The sequence below is a fragment of the Mchenga conophoros genome, linkage group LG17 (genome assembly GCF_057382185.1).
Source record: "Mchenga conophoros isolate Kocher_MC1m ecotype Shallow Benthic linkage group LG17, M_conophoros_male_GT1.1, whole genome shotgun sequence".
Classification (NCBI taxonomy): domain Eukaryota; kingdom Metazoa; phylum Chordata; class Actinopteri; order Cichliformes; family Cichlidae; genus Mchenga; species Mchenga conophoros.
The window spans coordinates 36,637,604-36,658,796 of NC_140542.1; the positions used below are offsets into that span (position 1 = coordinate 36,637,604).

Here is a 21,193-nt window from a genome sequence, read left to right on the forward strand (position 1 = left end):
GCCCGTCTAGGATTCATAGAGTGAATCGATATGAACAAACAGTGAAAATGACATCAAAATTCTCCAGAGTCCAAGGACGTGTCTTAACAGGTTTTACTTTCCTTTTCTCCACACAACAAGCAGCAACTTTAACGTCTGAAAAATGAACATGAAAAACGAGCACATGTGCTAAAAAATGGAGACAGCAGTTCCTTGATTGGCCGCTTGGATCCGGCCAATTTAACAGCAAAATAAACACGTTCACAGCCTGCTGCAACAAACTCTTCTGGTCTCTGTGGCTACTTTTCCCATGAAAACCAGCTAAATAATCTTGTCAAATCTGACCGTCACTTCAGTTCGTTGACTTTAAAAGAAGGCTATTGCCTTCAGGTTTCTAAATTTGAGCCTCTGAGTGACAACAGACCAGGTGGATGCTACCACGTGATTAAATTCTCCCCTCCCAAATAATTAGGTGGTTTGGCTCAAACAGCTTGAGCCGAGTCTAAAACCCGAATCACAAAAATGTAAGACCAAGAGGAAAATATGTGATTGAAATCGTGGGTCCTGCTTTTGTTCCTCACCGTCTGAACAAAACCCAGGCTCACTAAGCTCACTGTAGGCAGGTGACACCCCACAAACTCCAAATATGAACCTCTTGCTGGCTGAGCGCGATGCTTTATCGCTGAAAATCTTCAAGTGTCAACGTCATTAGTAAGTTACGTAAGTTGGACTGTTCCTCCTGAGCGGACATGTCGGCAGCCCGTGATGAGACGCTGCACTTTGGGAAACCTGCTTCATAGCACCACTCAGATGAAGGAGTTAAGACACAAAGTATGTGCTTGACAGGCTCGTGGCTGATTTGACCCTGATAATAACGAGGACCTTTACTGCTTAACCCCGCTGTGAAATATGCACAAAAATGTCCCCTGTTGGCCATTTGTGATTAGGGGCACCACTGGACTCCAGAGGAAAATAAGAGCAACATGTGGCTTTCTAAGCTGTAGAACAGGGTTGTCAAACATAAAGGCATGGGGGCCAGAATTAGCCAGGTGAAAACTCCAATCCGGCCCACTGGACAAATTTGGAAAATATGAAGGAAGAGATAAATTTGGGGCTTTTAACTATATTTTACAACTTTTCTTACTCCACCATGGCCATTCATTTCACACCAATTAAGGAATAGAGAAACAATTAAATAGCAGGGTTTTTTTCACTGATTATACTGCACTTCTTTTTCTTATACTGAGATATTTCAAGGATCAAATGTGTCATTAAAAATCTTTACATTGACACAAGGGGAAGTTTCACTGGTCCGGCCCACTTAAGATCAAAGTGGGCTCTATGTGGCTCTATGATGAGAAATGAGTTTGACATCCCCGCTACAGAAAGTGTTAGCACAGTGTTAGAAGAAGCTAAACAGACCTAGGTTTAAATGATCCACATACACACATTATGTATTTTTACATTTTTAGAGCTGCACCTTTATAAAATCTAGAGTTGATCGCATTCAGATTTGATCAAAAATAAAAAATAAAAACAAGGAAGGAGAAGTAGAAATGATCCGCTTTCTTTCCTCGAGCACTTTAGATAAAATGAGATTTAAAAAAATGAAACTAATGATTAAACAATGTAAATATGAGCAAGCGTGGGAGCAGTGCTGGAGAAAAGCCTTTAAAGGGTGAAACAGAAGGTTCTTGACCTGCAGCTGCTCTGATTAACGTCTTATCAGCATCTCTTTAGATTTCAGTGGATGGTGAAATAAAAGCAGGGAAAAAACAACAAAGCTGGGAGAAGAAGAAGAAGGAGAAGAAGAAGAAGGAGAAGAAGGAGAAGAAGAAGAAGAACCGAAACCCGGACTCTTGCAGCTGTTACAGGTGCTGATCACACAGTAAACTCACATGGTATAATGTACACTACATTTACTTGGAGCCTGTGTGTTTGTGTGTGTGTGAGAGAGAGATACTGAGAGCATAAAGAAACATCGACACACACAAGTGGACGTGCTTTAATACGTGAATGTTTTTGTCACTGTGTAATGCATACTTGCAGCTAAAACTAAGACTCTGCTAATTCATGTAAAGCTGATCACGAGCTAAAGATATGGGTCAGCGATGCATTCTGTGTGTGTGATGTGTAAGCATAGTTCAGAGTTTAAGGTTTAAACGAGGCCAAGCAGAAAGAGTGAACGAACGTTGGTCATGTATCCCAGAGATATCAAAAACATCAGTTTTTGTTAACAGAGCTTTGAGCAACAAGAATGTTTCCGGATCACCAGAAATTCCTTTAAATAAACATATTTTCCTATATTCTGCTGAATAAGACTTGAGACTTCGCTGATTGCCCCAGAAGCAGCAGACTCAGGGCTGACAAAGGCCCCACAAGTCAGCCCCTCACCATAAACTCCCACGCTCAAGCACCAGATGTCAAAAATGGAATTAAAATGTTTAATCAACCGTTTTGGTCTCCGTAGCCATCTTTGGTGATTGGATACTGAATGTGATGACGAGGGTGTGGATCTGACTGCGAAGCTGCACGCTCATTGGCTAAAGATTTTAAAGACTTTAACCCTGTCCTTGGATTGACCATAAATTTAAAAAAATGTAATTAGGATTGCATTCAATATGAAGTCTTCTATAAAAGTCATTAAGAGAATGCAGTTTAGGCCCCACTATAGCTCACCGTGCACTGAAGGGCGGAGTCCTTACTGGAGTCTGCCCTGGGCCGCTATATGTGGCACCCACCCCTCCAATAACACACACACACACACTTCTGTCCCCACCTTCTGCTCAGCACTGTTGTCCAGTAAACTAACGGACAGTTTACATCTTTTGTGTATTCACTTTTCAGATCCAGAAGTTACATCTATCTTTTACCGTGTCTATGGATGTATCTGTGGATCCCTACTGGCAGAGTTGTCATGTCTGTATGGCATAAACAGCCCAACATCTGATCAAAACTAGTCTACTAGTTGCGCCGAAGTCTGCCATCTGTCAAAGTTTTAGAGTTTACGCAAATGCAAAATCAGTTTGTGCTGCTACTACTTTTGTTTTTATGAATTCCCATTTAAATTGCTGTAAATGTTGCCATGTCTATAACTGAACACTAAGTGTGCCTGTTAGCTTCAAACATGAGCTGCTTCAGGCTTCTCTCTGACCCCTTCTTTTAAAGTGCACTTGGCCCTCGCTTTGAGGGGCCCCATGAGAGGCTCTCATTTACCTTCCGCCTGACTCGGGCCGTTGAGGATTCCCTCTCTCTAAGGTGTCGTCTCCAGGGGTGATAGGCTTGCTGCAGCCATGGCAACGCACTTGATCCCCACAGCTTACCACAAAGACGAGGAGGGCGGAGGGCATGAGGTGATTGGCCGAAAACCCGCACGGATACACACAAGTTCTAGCTTAGGCAAAAATGCAGAAAAAGTGTACACTGTGTGTGTCTGAGGGGGACACTTTCAAGCCCACACACCGTTTTCCTCCCACCAACACAGACGCACACACTGACAACTCCATTATTACGTGCCTGTCTGTCAAAGCCGACATGATAACTTAGCCAGCCCCGCGGCCAGGATAAAGAGCAATGCTGCACAGACTGTTACATGTAGCTCAATGACTGACCCAGAAAACACCTTAAACACTGTCACAATGAGCAACAAGCAACCTGAAAGTGTGTGTGTGTGTGCGTGTTTGTGTGTGTGTGTTTGTGTGTGTGTGTGCGTGTTTGTGTGTGTGTGTTTGTGTGTGTGTGTGTTTGTGTGTGCGTGTGCGTGTGTGTGTGTGTGTGTGTGTCGAGTGGGCAGGACAGAAGTGGTGATTATGTCCTTGTTCACGGATGTGCTCGGGGAGTATGGAAAGGATGTCTGCAGAATGCGTTTACAGGCGTGCACATTGAGTGAGCGAGTGGCGAGCTCGTGCGTGCGGGAGCGATGCAGGAAGCGGCGAGCAGCGCTGCAAACGTCCACATAATTCACTGGGATCATAAAGGAAGGAGAGCGCACAGTCTTTTATTTTATTTGCAGTCGCCTGAGGAAACGCCATTGTTACTCTGATGACTGGATGAAAATGGATGCCTGAAAATGTGCCCTTGATGGTTTTTGGTGCTTGCGGTTAAACTGTGCAAACTACAAAATAGGACCAAGCGTGTTTTTATTTTCATAAAGTAGCCGCAAAAGAATGGTTTTAATCAGGGAAAAGGCTGGAGCCAAAATAAAGACGGGCACAGAACCAAAACCAACTCTGGTGTTTGTGTATGTGAGTGAAGTGAAGTGATTTTCGATCATGTCACACACGGGCTCACGTATCCCACCTTCCCTCTGGCAGCAACAAACTCTATCATGTCCACATTACCTCACCTGCCCTGTGGCTGTGTAAACCTAGAAGTGTGAACACACACACACTTTACACGAGGCTACAATGTACCATGTTCAAGAATATATGTTACTGCCATCCCCATCGTCTCACGGCTTCGATCTATCTGTCAGTGTAACAGACGGACAGCAGCCATTGTTGGCTCGAGGCTTTCAAGAGGCACAACCAACATGCAGACGACACATAAGCGGACGCAAGAGTAACTTTATCCTGTTTTGGACCCTCTCGACCCCCTCTCCTTCCCCCTAGTTGGCAAAGTCAAACAGCCGGTATGCTGACATCAATGGCATTACCTTCCGAATGATGTGTTTTATCTGCTTGTTGTAATGCTTGAGGTATGTCATAGGCGCCTTTTGTCTGCCTCTTTGTCAGCAAGCTAATGCAAAACTACTACAACTAGGAATCGTGAAATTTCTGGTGGAGGATGGAGGATGGGCAAAAGGAGAATCCTTTTGATCACTTTTTTATTTTTTAAAGTTGACCTTGGTGGAAGCACAGTTCATAGGCAGGCTTTGGCTCTTTGTCTTCTTTTGCTTAATTAATAACAATAAACTTTTGCTCTTCTTTTACATTACTTACTTACATACACAACTTTAGGACTCTGCCTGGTATATACATGTACATATGCAATTAGTAAAAATCCTATTTTTTGTTGCATCTTCAACTAGACTTTGGCTAATTATGATCATGTGACACAGAGGTCTGAGTCTGGCCTCTGAGGTAGGAGCTACTGCTGCACAGTGACCATCTAATTGTTATTTAAAGGGCCTCGCAGAGCTCACAGCATAAAGCGATTAAGGATCATCAGGGTTGATGCTAATGTTTTGCAGGAAAAAAACCTAATGGTGCAATAAAAGCCGGATCTGACAGGGATCACAGAAGAGATAAAGAGATGCAGGGAGAAGAATGAGGAGGCCAAGAGGCAAGACAGGAGGAGGAGAATATTTTACTGCAGGGAGGGCAGAGCAGCTATAAACTGTGTGGATTTTCTCTTTCTCTCTTTCTACTTTTATGCCCACCTCCCCACAAAAAATTCCACTGAATCACTGTCTTTTGCACAGTTAATAAGAGGTTTAGGTCATGCTAGGTGAGGTGTGTGAAATTTCCTCCCCTTAGTAACACCCACACACACACACACAATATTTCACATCGCAGCAGAGTTAGGAAGGAATGTCAAAAATTGGAGAAGGTGCAAAAAAAGCAGATATAAGACAGAAAGGTGTAGTTACTGTATCTCCACAGTCCAAAACACACAATCCACTGTTCCTACTGACCGCTAACTCTGCACAAAACAAACCCGACCCAATAAATTGCAAATGTACTGCATTCATCTAACTTCTCACTACTATTTCATTCTGAGGGCAAAACTTTGAGCGACACAACAGGTGATTAATGATAGCATTTGAAGTTAGATGACAATCTAAACAGAAGCGTGCAAGCTCATGATGATATTTATCATCTGTTATTATTACCAGAGCCTAAGCTTAAAGTTTAGACCTGCCACTCTGATGTTGCCAAGGAAAACACAGCCACTGCTCAGTGGGTGTCTACCCACCTGTTTGTCTGCCTGCCTGCCTAGACTCGAGCGTGTTTATTTCACCTGAGTGAATGCTTATACAGGAAGGCAATGAGAACTGACAGATGATGAGCAACAGCACTGTAACTGTGTCCTTTCCGCTTATGCACTGTTTAGGTATTTGTAAGTAGCAGACTCTCCAGGCAGGCGGAGCAGTGGAGCAGAAAAAGATACAAGTGCTGCATGAGGAGACTCCCTTAGCCCTGGGCAGTATGTTTCTGAGTATTAATCATAAAACTGAATATCATGACAATGTTAGTGCCTACCAAAACTACAAAGCAAAAACCTTTTAATCAGATGTTACACATAAAATTGAACTCCTAAAAAAAACCCCTGACATTGACTTTATTTACTCACTTGAGTATTTTTATACCACCAACTTGTGCTAAATATTGTTTTGAGAAAAGAAGAAAAGAGGCTCAATACATAAAGCTAGACTGAACCATGGAAAGACATGAGCGTACGCATCAACTGTACCATGTGAGTTTACAGCTGCAGAAGCATAGATTGTATTTTAAAGATGGCCATTCCCATGACGATGTCAACCACCAGTTTCTAAAATCCACATGTTGAAGCTTCAACTTTAGCCTCAATGTGGTTTGAAAACTTAACTTTAAACCCATGTTGGGGTTTTTGGAGCTTGGTGTTAGCATATTTACACGAGTACTAAAATACCAGCTAACGCTAATCAAGGTTAGCTAGCTTTAGCCACAAACTGTGTGGGTTCAAAACAGAGATGATTTCTAGTTCAACCTAAGTATTATACTAATAAAATGCAAGAATGCACTCACCTAAACTGAAGTACAAACTGAAGGCACACTATTTGTCAGATAATTCCATCAAAAGTCTTTTAAGAAGACAGCCTTCAGTGACTTGAATTAGTGGATATGAAGCCTTTAGGCAGCATAGCGATCACCCTACAAAGAAAACAAGCTCCTAATTTGAAGCTTCAACAAAACCTAAACAGGTATAGATTTTGTTTGTAAGCCCTTATGTTTATAAGTTCCTGTATTTTATGAAATGAAAATGTTTTGGACCTGGGTGTGCGTGTTGATCATTTTTTTAGTATTTTGGAGCCAAGTGGCCACTCAAGGAAGAAAAATATTTGGTACTTTAGTCTTGCCTTAATTTTTCATCCCTTGAGATTTAAGTTTTCTAGTAAACAAAGTTTCCAGGTCTGAAAAATGACACAAGCAGAACTCATTCAAATAGTCAGGAAATGGCAACTGCTTCAAAAAAATGCACTGAAAGTCTAACTAGACAGTTAGAGGTTGAGTGGATCATCTCCCTGTATTTTACCTTGTCCATAGCATCCTCTTATGTCACACCTACACTCTGCACGTCCTTCCTTCACTACATGAATATTCTCTTTGGTCTTCCTCTTTTCCTTCTGCCTGGCAGCTCCATCTTCAACATCATTCGTCCAATATAGCCACCATCCATCGCCTCTCTAACTTTCTATCTAGCCTGAGCTGTCCTCTTCCACCATGACAACCTTCAGCTTGGCCTCCTGTGTTTTATAAGAAAATGACCCAACTTCTCACCAGATTTATGACCTCATTAAATGCTGTATACACGCTTTATGGGGTAACTACCTTGTGACTGAGAAGTCACTAGTGTCTGTGGATGCAATGCCCTCATTTTCTTCAGATCTATCCCTTTTTTGACATCCAATTTTTAAAAAACAAGGTGCCGATGGCCTCAATGTTCAGTTCAAGTCTTCACAAACTGATGCATGACATACGCATTAGCTAACTTATTTATAGAGTGTTGGAAGAACACTGTGGAGCAATGTTATGACTCGTGGGTCCCCCTTGTGTTTATGGACAAACACAGGGATGACGTAATAATCATCCCTTCTACCAGTGACACATTGTTATTGGCACGTTGCGGTAATATCATGCAAAGAAGCAAGTGTCCACAAAAGCAGTGAAGAAGCAGACCGCTAGCAAACATGTAAAAATGTTACGATTTAACTAAATATTAGAAGAAGAAAAAAAACGGCCTTAAAAGTGATGCATGACTTCATAAAGAAGTCTAACAGAAAAGCCAGGTCAAAGCCTTCAACAGCCAAACAACAAACCAAAACCACACCATCTACGACAGCATTTTCTACAGTGGAGACTAGACCAGAGCCAAGTGACAGAGTTAGTCCAATGGACTGTACTAGAAGCAGAGCGAGGACTAAATGAGACCCAGGCGAAGGGGGAAAAAAAGCCCAGTTGGGGACTAAGCTAGAGGTCAGAGGTTACCTCCTTCTTATTGAGCTCCAGCCAGGCGGTATAGAGAGGGAGCCGCAGAGCTCCGCTGGAGTCCACCAGACTCCACCCGTCCTGGGAGAGAGACACCGTGAGAGAGAGACACTGCATTAGACCTGCAGCTCACAGCCAAGCCTCATCAGCATGCGTGTATGCTCTTTACTCACGTGAACGTGTAATTAGTGCATTTTTTGTGATTCTTTTTATACTTTTTGCTTCTTTTGTATGTGCAGATTAATTGCGTCTTTTCATTAAGAAAAGCAATAAATTATGGAAAAAAAAAATCAAAAGTACGGTGACGGAGTGCGTCTGAATCTTTGTTCCCATCAGCACAACAACAGCGCTGCACGTGAGATGCCTTCATGCTCCGCGGTTACATTCGCTACCGACCAATTTGCCGACAATAACGACATCCTACTTGCCCACTTCAAAAACACCTCTCCCACCACCTCGCACAATAGGCAACAACTCACGCACTGCCGCCTTTGGACAAAAGCGACTGTGGCAGATTTACGTCACACTGTGAAATGCAACGCTGTGTGAAGAACAGGTGAAATTTACAGCAGGAAAAAAACAGTGGAAACATTCAAACACATGAACGTCCCGAAACCCGGCTACCAGCATGTCGACAAAGCCAGTAACACAACAGTGACACAAGAACATGTGCAGCACTATGTGATGATTACAGTAAGTTAGTAAAAAGTGATCAATATTTTTCCTCTGAGGGGGTGTAGGTTTACCTACAATGTTTGAACATGAACACATGTTGCTGTATCGTATTACAGTTGGTAAAATAGCAGCTAAAGGTAGCTAAAGGCACTGTGTGTGTTTATGTGTGATGATAACCTCAACTGTCTAAGGTCTGTGGAAACATCAAGAAGAACAAAGAATAACATGGCCTCTTCCTCTGAAAACACACCCTGACTGGGAATGCAGAGTCTGGGGCTTCACCTTAAAAAAAAAAGAGAACTACTTAACCTTTTTTAAAAGCACTTAGTAAAGACAACACACAAAACCTTCACCCATGTCTGTGCAGGAACACGAGATAGCACGCACAGACACAATGAGCCCTGTGCCCTTCATCTGCAGCAAACACTCACACAGAAGTGTATGAGTGAGCGTGACACAGTTAAACACCTAAAAAGGAATGCGTGCCACTCTGTTGTGCGACGGCCACCCGGGCAAGCTGATGGAAAACTGCAACTAAAGGAGGATGGATGACTACTTCAAAACCACTGTCGGGCTCTTTGCAGCGTATCTTAAAAACAGTTATCCACTGAGCGCATGTACGTAAGGCTGCGCGCGCGCGCGTGTGTGTGTGAGTTCACGCTGCACACCCAAATAAATCCTGAAACATCAACAAAGAGATGGATAGAAGCACGAAGACGAGGGTAAGAGTCTGTTTATTTTACAGCACAGACTGAGATATAAGTGTTTGGATCCACTCTTCTGGTGACTAAAAGCGAGACAAAGCAAAAATCTGCATTAATATATTTGTATTTGGTCTTTATTTACAGAGACTATTACCAGGAGCCTCCAATATTTTACCCTCTGAGACCTAATAAAATTTCGGTATGCATGTATTTTGAAAAAAGTTGGGATGTCGTGCAAAATGTAACTAAAAGTCAATTAAACTGACACAATATGGAATGGATGAGAGCATATGATGCTATAAACCTGTGTACACCTTTCACCACTGACGGTATACACCAATTATATAAGCTTCCAACTAAATAAATTAGGCACTAATGTACCCCCATACCACCAGAGATGCAGGGTTTTGAACTGAGCGCTGACAACAAGCAGGATGGTCCCTGTTCTCTGTATGTTTTGTTTTTGTTTTGTTTTGTTTTACTTTTCCAACGTTTTCTTACCCTTGTTTCAATGTTTTTGAGCTCCTTTGAGAATATTTTGATAATAATTGCTACGTACATATTGTTTAACAGATAACCAATTACTTAACTGAGCTGAAAAACAAGCAGAGTGAAAATCAACTTTGTTAAATTTAAGATTTGTACGTTTTCGATACCTTCATAACACAAAACCATTTTTTTTAAATATCAAAAAAAGCCTGTCAGTGGGGGTGAGTAACAGGTCTCTAATTAACCGAGAGGTTCAGTCCTGCAGAGGTGGAATGCAAAACAAACACACACACAGCATATTAAAAAACATTTCACACTACGCTGTGAAGCAATTTGCACTTATGTTCTGATGATTAAAACGCCGCCACACAAGCAACCTCGGTGAGTCCGAGGGAAGAACAGCAAAGGCAAAAGTAAGAGTGAACTTATGGTACTCGCTAAGCCTGTCTGGGAATGCTGTCTGCACACCCTAACTGCAATTATCACAGCCAATATTAGCCGGCACGATACTATGAGCATGTCTAACATCATGTGGGAAAAACACTATAATAAAAATACTGCAAACACACGGGCACGTCATGTCTGCAGACCTGGATTTAGGACCATGAGGATGGGCTACATGAAGGTTAATTATAGGTTATTTTTACATTGTTTTAGCTTTAAATATGATATAAAATGTTACTAAGATTGTTGCTGTAAATTCCAACTTATTAATCATTTCCTTGGTTCCCTTGTGTAAATGTACTAACCAACAACATATTAATAATAATAATACATGAAATAGAGCCACAGGATTATTGGAGTACAGCATATGTGGGAAGTAGCAAACTTATATTTACTGTTAACACTCTGATAGTAACTAAAGAGGTACCTGTGGAGTTCATGAAATTAACTTTAAGGTTGTAGTTGCTGCGAGGTTGAGTGAAAACCTCCATGCAGGTGGCCTAGCAGACACACAATCACGATACAACTCATATCCTGCCCAGTGTCCTAAATTGCATCATTTCCTGCAACAAGAAGCATCACTTCCTGTAGTTAACACACATCAAAACCCAGGAGAAAACCTCCAGCTGCTCCAGGAATATCACTTCAACACACTTTTTATCTGTGTTTGCGTCTGTGCATCCTGTTTGAGTTTGCTAACACAGTCGGCTGTCCTTGAGTCTTTGCTCTATGGAATCTCAACAATGTCTTTATCCTTCCATTGGTATTGTGTGGCATTCTCTAATAGCACACATTCAGAAACACGCACACTCTCGATTTGTCGGCCCCCCTCCCCCGGATTTAACCGCATGCACACCCAGCTTTCCAGTCGACTCTCATCACCGCAACAATTGCAAATCCATGTCTGTTGTCATGCCAACCCTCCCCTGACCTTTGACTTTCAGTTTTTATTAAAGGCACCCTAATTCTTCAGATGACAGCTACAGACACTTGAAAAAAGGGGGCAAACATAAAGTCGTACACAGCTTCACTCGCCTCATCGTTTGACCCAAAAACCATGGTGTGTGTGCATGTGTGTGTGTGTGAGGACTGCGTGAGCGTGCCGTTAAACAATACAATTAGATTGTATGTGGGGCCAACAACCCTGGATTAAGTTGCACCTCCTTGGGACAACTGCTAACTTGTTTAAAGCCAGTGATTAAAAATAAAGCAAGCCATTATCACGAGCTATTACAGGCTTGAGGGAGCTTTGACTTTACTTTGCGTGTGTTGTTTGTTTTCTTTCTATACAAGGAGAAATGTCAGTTTTGGGTTTAAAAAAAAGTTTGCTTTTAACTGGTTGCCCTGAAGATGGCGACCAATCCTATGACTACTTGCAGTCAGTTGCTGTTTGTGACTGAATGGGGTCGAGATGGCAATCGCATGCAATCTGTTTGAGATAAGATGACTGTGTTAAATCTGTTGTCATCTGCATACAATGAAATTCACATTATCTACTTCATTCAGAGTCCAACCAAAACCTCAGATACACATCATGAAACAGAAAATCCCTCTATTAACAGTGACCTAGTTGCTGCAGGATGGCAATTTAACTGCAAAAGGACATCGGCAACCTTGCTTTTATACGGGAATACAACCACAACACAACCTGTTGGTGCAGACTGACTCACACACTGCGTGTGTTTGAGACAAAGACAGAGAGATCCTATGTGAGGCTTCATCATGTTCCTACATACACATGTCAACAGGCCTAATCTATTGTGAGAACATTACTGCTTTCTGCCATATTCATTTCCACTAATCCCCCCGCCAGTGCTTGGAGGATTATATTACCATCAGTCAATCTGACTTCTGATCATTCAGCACATGAGGAAAAGCTGACCCGGTGTCAGCGCTGCAGTCGGCCTTGGGCTAATTTCACGGAATGTGTCGCCAGCTCTGAAAATCACTGGTCTGTATCAAGACTGACAGAAGCGAAACGCACACGCCCCCCTCCTTCACACACACAAATAACGCTTGTGATACTGGGGCTACAAATGCGTGCGTTCGTGTGCTGCCTACTTGTATCTGCATGCTGGGGAATCGAAAAGGAAGCCTATAGGATCAGTAGAGTTAAATAAAAAAAACAAAACAAAAGCAAACTGCACAGAAAGGGAACAAAGCAGGAAATCTGTTCAGACATGGGAATTAATCTCTCGTTTCCAGGGTGGCGTTCTTACAAATACCTGACAACCCCATGGACAAACAAAACAAAGAAGTCTTCCATGTCAACAGACTGTATCCAGAAATAATACCTGTAGTAGCGATGAGCCTTGCAGCAGCACCGAAGCTGGTTTGAACCATTGTTTCTACAGCATCACTATTCTGTCAAGAAGTTGACAAAAAGGTCATACAACCTCAAACAATAGACGTACAGATGTAACCCAGAAGCTAACACATAAAGTGCGGCAGCCCGATTCATCAGCTTTGATGAATACGTCCCTGTCAAGGCAACCAAACATGCTCAGGGATCTATAGCTCGTGGACACAAGAAAGGCGAGCAACCTGTGAAATGTGAGAAGCTGTGCATTGTAGGCAAGTGTCAGGCCAAGAATCGGGGTACTCTCTTTAACAGGTTGCAAGACCCAGGTGCTGCAGTAATACGACGCCGAGTCAGTGATGCTACAGCTTGCGGCCTCACGTACATTTAGGGAAATCACGAAAGTAAAGAATGAAAAAGATGGAACAATATTTTTTGGATAGCACGAGCACACCTCTTAGCTTCCAAAGAGTAAAGGCAGCACATGCTGATGAGGACAGGATCCATTAGCATCGGGAAGATGGTGCATTAATGCTGTTTCAACTTTCATACACTGGGTTGATGAGTACTCTGTTTTGACAGCAAACGTTAAATGCAGTTATCAAACGTTCAATTTTACAGCAACCAAACACGACACAAAAGCTTGTTCATCCTCAGAAATAGAGCGTTCTCTTATTTCTCGTCTGGCTTAATATTATAAGAACAACGCCTGCAGGGTGGAAGTTTGTCAAGTAACACCAGGAACTGACTGCAATGTAAACCCTTTTAATATAATATTGCAGCTGAAGAGGATACTCAAGCTACACTGTGAAATAATCAAAGTCGGGTTTTTTTCTCATTTAGAAAACAGGACCATCGTGGGAACATTTTAGGAAATCACTTTGAGCTGTGAGTGAAACAAACTAATAATTCCCACGGATGTTGGTGATTAGGAATACCTCTAGACTGCGGCATTATGGAAATATGCTTGGGCTGCATATGGAGGTCATTCACGCTTAACTAAGACAGACATGCTACATTCACTTTAGTGGCCCAAAGGTGAACTTTAACACTTGAAGCCAGGCTATAATTCAGAATTTAGGACTGAAACACAGGGGAACAACCTAACTACACTTTTAGATAATCTCACAAATCACTGGTGAACATCAAAGAAATCCTCTTCACTCCCACAACACAATTCCTGAACTCACTAATCCTCAACCCTGGCTAAACACACTATCACCCCAGTATTATGGATCGCACACCAAAACAGGAAAAAAAAAATCAAATTCAAGCACAAACTCTTCTCTCCCAACTTTGAGCCAGGATCCTTTGTTTTAGTGGTGAGAATGGAAAAAGTTTTCTGGAAGAGGAGGGAAGAAAACACGGAAGCGACCTGACTGCTTGCATTTCTTACCTTGTTGTAGTAATGGAGCTGGACTGAGTGCCACTGACCGTCACTGACTCCACCCGGGACGTAGGGAGCCACTGTGGTCTTTGTCTCACCTGCATGAGAAACAAATTGTTATTAGTTAATTCTGCAACTTGATTTGTGCACATGACTACACGGGCATGCTACTTCTCGATTTGTACACAAGGGCTTAAAATAATCAAATCAAATTGTCAATCAGTGTCAAACTGCTTGCTAAAATTTGCAAAGCGGAGCTGCTTGCAAACATTAGCAGAAAAGGAAGGAGGAAACCCCCCTGAGGATCTTTTATTTATACTAAGGCTGTACTCTCTTTCTTTTAAAGGTTAAAAAGTTTTACCTCGTTGTAACACGATACATGGATCACTTCAATTTTTAAAACATAAACCACTGGCTATTGATAAGTTACTAATAAACATTCACTGTGTCTTATCTTGACATGCACGCACACCACACAGATCATAAATCAACACGCATTAGTCTGCAGCATCAGTGATTCTCAGTGTGGAGACTGTAGTGCACGACGGCACCAGATTTGCAGAGGGTTTACCCTGTTTGTCAAGGGCAGGAGCAGCCGGGGCACACATCCCCTGCTCTGGGAAATCGGCAAACAGCGCGGCAACATTAAGGACTTGAGTGTGTGTGCGCGCGAGTCTTTGTATAGAAAGATAAGGAGCAAACACGATTAACTGATGTCCTACTTCGCCAATGAAAAGCACAGAAAGAAAATTACTGCGACTAATCCTGAGAGCTTCCCTCCTACTCCTCTCATTAAACGTGACTCATAATTCAAAACATTTAATTTGATGATTCATGCGTCGAACGTTTAGATATATGTCAGTTTTGAAGCAGGGCACAAGGACTTGGCTTCTCTCCCGAACAGGCTTCACCCAAAATAGTCATACTGAACTGGATTCCTCCCTGTACGCGACCATGGGAAAGTAGACTCAGCTCGGAGAACATGTGTTTGATCTGCATTCAACAGTTACCAGTTGTAACAATGATGCTGGGTGTGTGAGCACACTTGAATGAGTTTAAATGCGCTAATGTTTGTACGAATTGATCTTTCAAAAATGTTTAAAACAAATAAGTTGCCACTGTCGTGCTGCTTATGGACCTTAGCCATCATGGATTTTGTGGTGGTGTTTTTTGGCCAGTTAGGTGTCACCATTAATCAGTCCTTTCAAAATAAAACACTCCTATCCTCTAAAGCATCATGTTTGACTCTACTATATTTGGATAATTTGTGTATGCACTAACGTGCATTTGTCAAAATAAAGTGGAGATAGATAAGAATTATGTACCTACGTCTCTGTAAAAGTCACTTTAGATAACGCGCACTTACGCCATATTAATCTGCTTATAATGCAGCCGAGAACTGATACGCATCAGTCGCACACACAAAAGCAGACGATCACGCATTACGGGGCCTAACCTCCAGAGAAGGTGAGCTGAATCTGTTCAGCGATGATCTCCAGGGCGATGAAGTCATGTTTCTCGTTGAACCTGCCGTTGTAGAGGAGCAGGGCGTTTCTTTCCCTGGTAGCAAACCTGAAAAAAAATTTTTTTGTAAAGATGATTAACTTTGATAAAAGGAACTTTCATATATGTGTCATAGAAAGGGCTGCATGAATTACAGCTGTTTTTCTTTACGGGATGCTCATGTTTCCCATCACATTTTTTAACGCCTCTCCAACTCAAACAGTGCAGGACTGAAAGGTCGAGAACCTTGCAGAAAGTTTTATGACGAAAAGAACCGAGGCGTTCTTGAGGAAAAGTCACTTGGAAAGGAAAGGAAGGATGTGTAAAGCACAGAGGAAACGGCGCTTCTGAAGTAGACGGTGCATGACTGTGTCTACATGTGAAAACGACACAAAAGACCTGGCAAATGAGCCAGCACCTACTTGTGTGTGTGTTCTACGGGGTTCAAAGTTCAGATGTGTGTGTGTTTGTCTGTGTGTTTGGAGTGTAAGGTGAGGGCAGTGGAGTCAGCCGGCAGATGCTAGTGAGCCCAGGAGGGCAGGAAGTCAGGATGGCTGAAGCCAAACACTGATAAGGGAATCTAGGAAACAAATCACACAGCCTTTCCTGTTTTCACCTCACTGGCAACCTTTCTCACCGTCACTCTGTCCACAGATTTACAAAATCATCTCACCTATTACTGGTAAAAATGAGTTAAAGTACTTCTTTTTGTAATATTTACAGTACACCTGTTTTTCCTCTGGCGGTTTCACTTTGTTTTAAAAAGTGTGAAAGGCACAAATCATAAATCTTCATGTTCAGATGTACTGTGTGAATTATACCTTGGTTGTTCCTGAATGTGCATCTCTATGTACGTATTCAAGGAGGTGAGACACAATGGAAAAGTGCATGCATGTCTCAGCACGTCCCAGCTGGCACACTTAAGTTTGCTGACTTCCACTGTGTTTAAATTGCTGCTTATGACACGCACAAATGCTCACAGGGTGCTGAATTTTAAATAGTGACACTAAATTCTGAAACCATTCGGAAAAATGTCTTTTTCCATAGTTATTCTCAGCTGCAGTCATTAGCATGTCCAAGTAACTAGCTATTATCAGGGATTTAGCTGAAGTCATATTCGTTTATCATGTATATAATCATTGTGCATCTATTGGCTTTACAGCTGCTCTGATCAGAGTTAGCTGGAAGCAACAAAAAGTATGGCAAGCGTAAAACTGTGATACTTTGCTAACATTAACGCGATTAGCTATCAAGCTAAAGCTGCTAAAATTTTCTCTTTGCTTTTTTAGTGAAATCATCACTAGGGTTTTTATTTTTATTTGGAATGATCATTTATATTAATTAAAATAATGTGTTTCCACACATTAGGCTACCTGTTAATGAATGCCAGAGCTGTTTGGGGTAAACACTGCGTGCATTGGGATTCAATACTTCATTATACACAGGGTGTCATTTTTTGATTTATTTTTTTTTATTCCCACAATATGATCCCATTTGTTTTAACTTCATCATCCCATCATTTTACTACTGCTGTTTAAGAGTGGAAACTACCACTTACTAAGTAAAGGAGAAATTAAAGGCAAAGGCATGAACTTGCTGAACTGCAGGTATACACTGGGGTTGCTGTCTGTGGCATCTTACATTTACCAAGAACTGCTAAGAAGGGCATCTCTGAGTAATGACTATTTTTGTGAATCTACTACAGTGGAATATTTATTAATTCTGACAGCATTTATTGCTGTTGTATTTTGAAGTTGTTTCAGTGTAAATACTGAAGTTAAATTGGCCATGTAGTGATAGATGGAAGGGGAGTTTAATTGTGGGATGTTAAATAATGTGTACTGTAGCATTTTACTGTGAGTGTCAGAAAAGGAAAACATGAGGCTAAGACTATTGAATGTATTCATTTTATATATCCAGGGCTGCACATAAGTGGTCCGCAGGTGCGCATTCGCTGTCAAAATAAAAAACGCGCACCAGATAAGAAGTTGCAACGCGTGTTTGCGTACGTCAGATTTTCTGGAGGAGGACAGACATTTGTTTAGAACTATTAAAGATGTCAAAGAAGTAAGCTCCTTTAAGCAATTACTTTGGTGTTTCTCCACCTCCAAAGAAATGTCAGAAGGAGTCCGAACCGCAAAAGAAGCGTGCATTCTCGGAAAAGTGGTTGCAGGAGGTGAGCTGGCTTCAAACAAATGATGAACGCATAGAGATGTGGTGCAGAATATGCCGTGAAAATCCCACTCTAGCGGACAACTCCTTATGTGGTTTGCGTTTTCAAATTTTATATATATAAATAAATTTGATTTCATAGAAATCACCAGCTTAAGTAAAGAAAACGTCCTTCCCTCCCACACTGATCTGATATTTTTGGACCATTTTTGGTGCTAAAAGGTTAAACAAACTTTTCTGCGCACATGGCAAACCCTTTGTTTGTTTGTTTTTTCATAAAGGTGTGGCTTTTTAGGCTTCCTCTTATCATGAGATCTCTTTGTGCAGCACTAGAGCGTGAGACTGAAGGTAAAAGTGTGTTTTAGATGTGAGAGTTGGCAACCATGCTCCCATAATAAACTGTATGTGTGCCATATAAGAACAGTAATCTTGACAGTTGTAATGGTGATTAGTAAGCAAAGAGGTAGACACAAAAGATACCAAACTTACATGAAGGAGACGGTGAAGTGGAACCTTTGCCGCAGGCCTCTGAAGGTGATGAAGGACTGTCCAGGAAAGCTGCGGGTGGTCATCTCACAGTAGGGCTTCTCATACTCCCCGGGTGGACACTCGCACATGAAACCACCTGCAAGCCTGTTGATGCACGTACCACCATTCTTGCACACACCTGGTACACAGCGGTCTGATGATGCATTAATCTCACAGTGCTCGCCTGCAAGAAAAAGAGGGACCAAGTTACACAGAGCTGTTCTGCATCTTTTTTACTGTGAGAAACATTTTGCTGTTAATTGATATGGCCTGTGTTTCTCAGCTGCAGCACTACCAGGGGCGGAGCTAATGGGGGTTCTGGGATGGCACTGGCCCCAACACTATGTTGACATTTTAATGATATCATGGATGCAAATTGTTGACTTCCTCAGTGCATTACTATGAAATGCATAACTAAAAATTTAATAATATATTATGAAAGCTCTTGTGTCAGCAACAGATGCAAAATGAAAAATTTTGAACTAAAGCTTGCATGAGATTTTTTTTTAAATTTCCCATTCTTGCTGGTGCTTGGTCCACCCCCAAATGCAATATAGCAATGATAATAAATGTCATCTGATTGTCTCATCAATTTGTTATCATTATGTTATCTTTTATGCGAAGCGTACCTTCCACAGTTGACTGAAATACAGACCTCACTCAGCCTTAAGGAATCCAGTTGTTTAAACAAGATGCCTTTGATTATCAGCAAAGCACATTTATTCAACTAACATGCACACGTTAAACGTGGCATTAACTTTCTGTTGTTAAAGTCCCTCCAAAAACATCAGTTCAAGAAAGGCACGCCTCCCTCCAAACAGTTAATAACACTGACAAAACCTTGTTTACTGGTCTTTTCTGAGAAGCACACTTCTTAGCCAGAAGGTAATTTGGCCATGTTTGGAGAGAAGAGAGAGTTTGGAAAAAGAGTCACGGTGGAGGGACAAAGACTGCAAAAAGAAAGCAAGCTGACAGGGATAAGACTGCTGGCTTTCCTTCACTAAGCTCAGTGCATGGCTAAACTTATATTTAACTGCACTTTTAAACTTGTAAACCGAACAACGATCAGATAACAGCTGATCAGTTAAATACCTCTTAGAGTGATTCAAGGTTGGGAACAAAAGAAATCCACTTTTGGATGAGTGCATTCCTGTTTGTTTTTACCATCCTGATAATAAACCTTAGGTTAAGTCACTTTGGCAACATTTTCTGATATGCCCGCAACTAAAGGCATAATACCCCTGCAATTAAACAGAATTTTGATATAATTTATTTATTTAGCAAAGGTAGGCACACTTAAGGCTACTTAAAGGTAGGTACACTAGAAACTACCTTTGGTTTTTACAGAAAACAAAAAAATAACTATACTAAATTTACTAAATTTAAGTACTTTATTAGCAGTGTGTGATTTCATGTTAATTTTGCAGAAAAGCAAACAATAATTCCCCATCTTACATCATAAATACGCTGTGGTTTTTGGGGTACGGGGCATGTTATGGAGTGGATTAATCTTGCCTTTTTTACATCTTTATTGTTTTACTTCTTGGCTAGCAGTATCAGCGAACATGTTAAACCTGTAGCCTCAACCATTTTCATCCATCTGTGGCTGCTTTGCTTGGCTTCCTGTTCGGAGCTGCTTAAGGCCTGGTCAAACTTACTTGACTACCCATTGGTCATGAGGTTATCGCTACCCTCATACACTTCTCCTTCTCCTTCACATGCTAACTGCTTAACTGAAGCTGCATGGTGGTATCAAATACATGATATATTACATTATCTAATATAATTTCGCAACAGGTCCGGGAAGGGAAAATTCCTCTAAATGACCATGTGGTTTTAGCTTTTCCAAAATCAGCCAACTGGCCCCAGCTTCCTGGCTCTGCTCATTTAAAATTCCTACGTAAATACGCCAGCAGGCCTCTTTCCGACTGTAATGATATTTGTGATAGGTGCCACCGCGTCCCATTCTGCGTTTTGTGTCAATCTGATGTCTAGACAAGCTCTACTCTTCCAGGGCACACACAGACCCCCAAAACTGCACAGCTTGGAACCAGGTAATGGCCCTTCTCTCCTCAGCATAATCCTTTTTTCCTAGGGGGAATTATAAGGATCTGTTTCCCTGTAATGCAGGAAACCTGAAGAGGACAAAACAGGCCTTCCCCTTGTCATCAGCCCCATAATAGTCCCTGATGGCCCTTGAGTATCAGGAGTTGAACTGTGACCTTCAAAGAGGGGACACCGAGATGTAGGTAAAGGAAATATGATGGGTGGGTGGAGAAGATGGACATGGGCACAAGGAGGAGAAGGCGAGAAGCAGTATGAGTGACAAAGTCAGATATAATCAGGTAATTACTTGAGATAAGATGGAGGATGAGAAAGAGAGGGGAGGCAGAACGTCGGGAGACACAGAGGGGTGGGAAGCAGGAGGCTGTCAGAGCCCGTTTAGGCTCTATTAGGGAGAGAAGAGTGGAGACAGTCAGGTATCAGATGTACAAGGGGGAAGTATGGGAGGAAGATCACTGATATTTGGAAATATTTTGCAAAGTGCTTGAATGTGAATGATGAAAGGTTCCGAACTTTCCCATAGCTCATCGACTAACTGAGTAATGAGTTACTTTAACACTTGCAAAACACTTGTAATCTCAGTATTTGGAATATTTAGCTCTGCACTGTTTACGTCCATGTTTGAAGTTAGCAGGCAGCTTGCTGTGTTTTGCTAGTATACTGCTAAACGTCTCATAATTAAGATCCTGCAGTGGTTACTTTGTTTTTAGCAAACAGAGCTTAACGTTTACCTGAAGTAGTTTTTCCTTTTATTTTAGAC

The 21,193-nt window shown here is 41.7% G+C and overlaps 1 protein-coding gene across 10 annotated transcripts in view; it reads right to left on the reverse strand.

Moving 5' to 3' along the window:
• Window positions 1-21,193, reverse strand: part of celsr1a (cadherin EGF LAG seven-pass G-type receptor 1a) — a 95,868-nt gene that overhangs the window by 32,715 nt on the left and 41,960 nt on the right. For 7 of the 10 annotated variants that reach the window (XM_085251441.1, XM_085251442.1, XM_085251444.1 and 4 more), the window contains exons 4-7: window positions 18,331-18,553; window positions 15,623-15,738; window positions 14,176-14,264; window positions 8,169-8,249 (exon numbers count right to left, since the gene is read on the reverse strand). In XM_085251441.1, the coding sequence (XP_085107567.1) occupies window positions 8,169-8,249; window positions 14,176-14,264; window positions 15,623-15,738; window positions 18,331-18,553 (509 nt within the window). The remainder of the gene's footprint in view (window positions 1-8,168; window positions 8,250-14,175; window positions 14,265-15,622; window positions 15,739-18,330; window positions 18,554-21,193) is intronic. The other 3 variants (XM_085251447.1, XM_085251446.1, XM_085251445.1) reach the window with 1 other exon arrangement.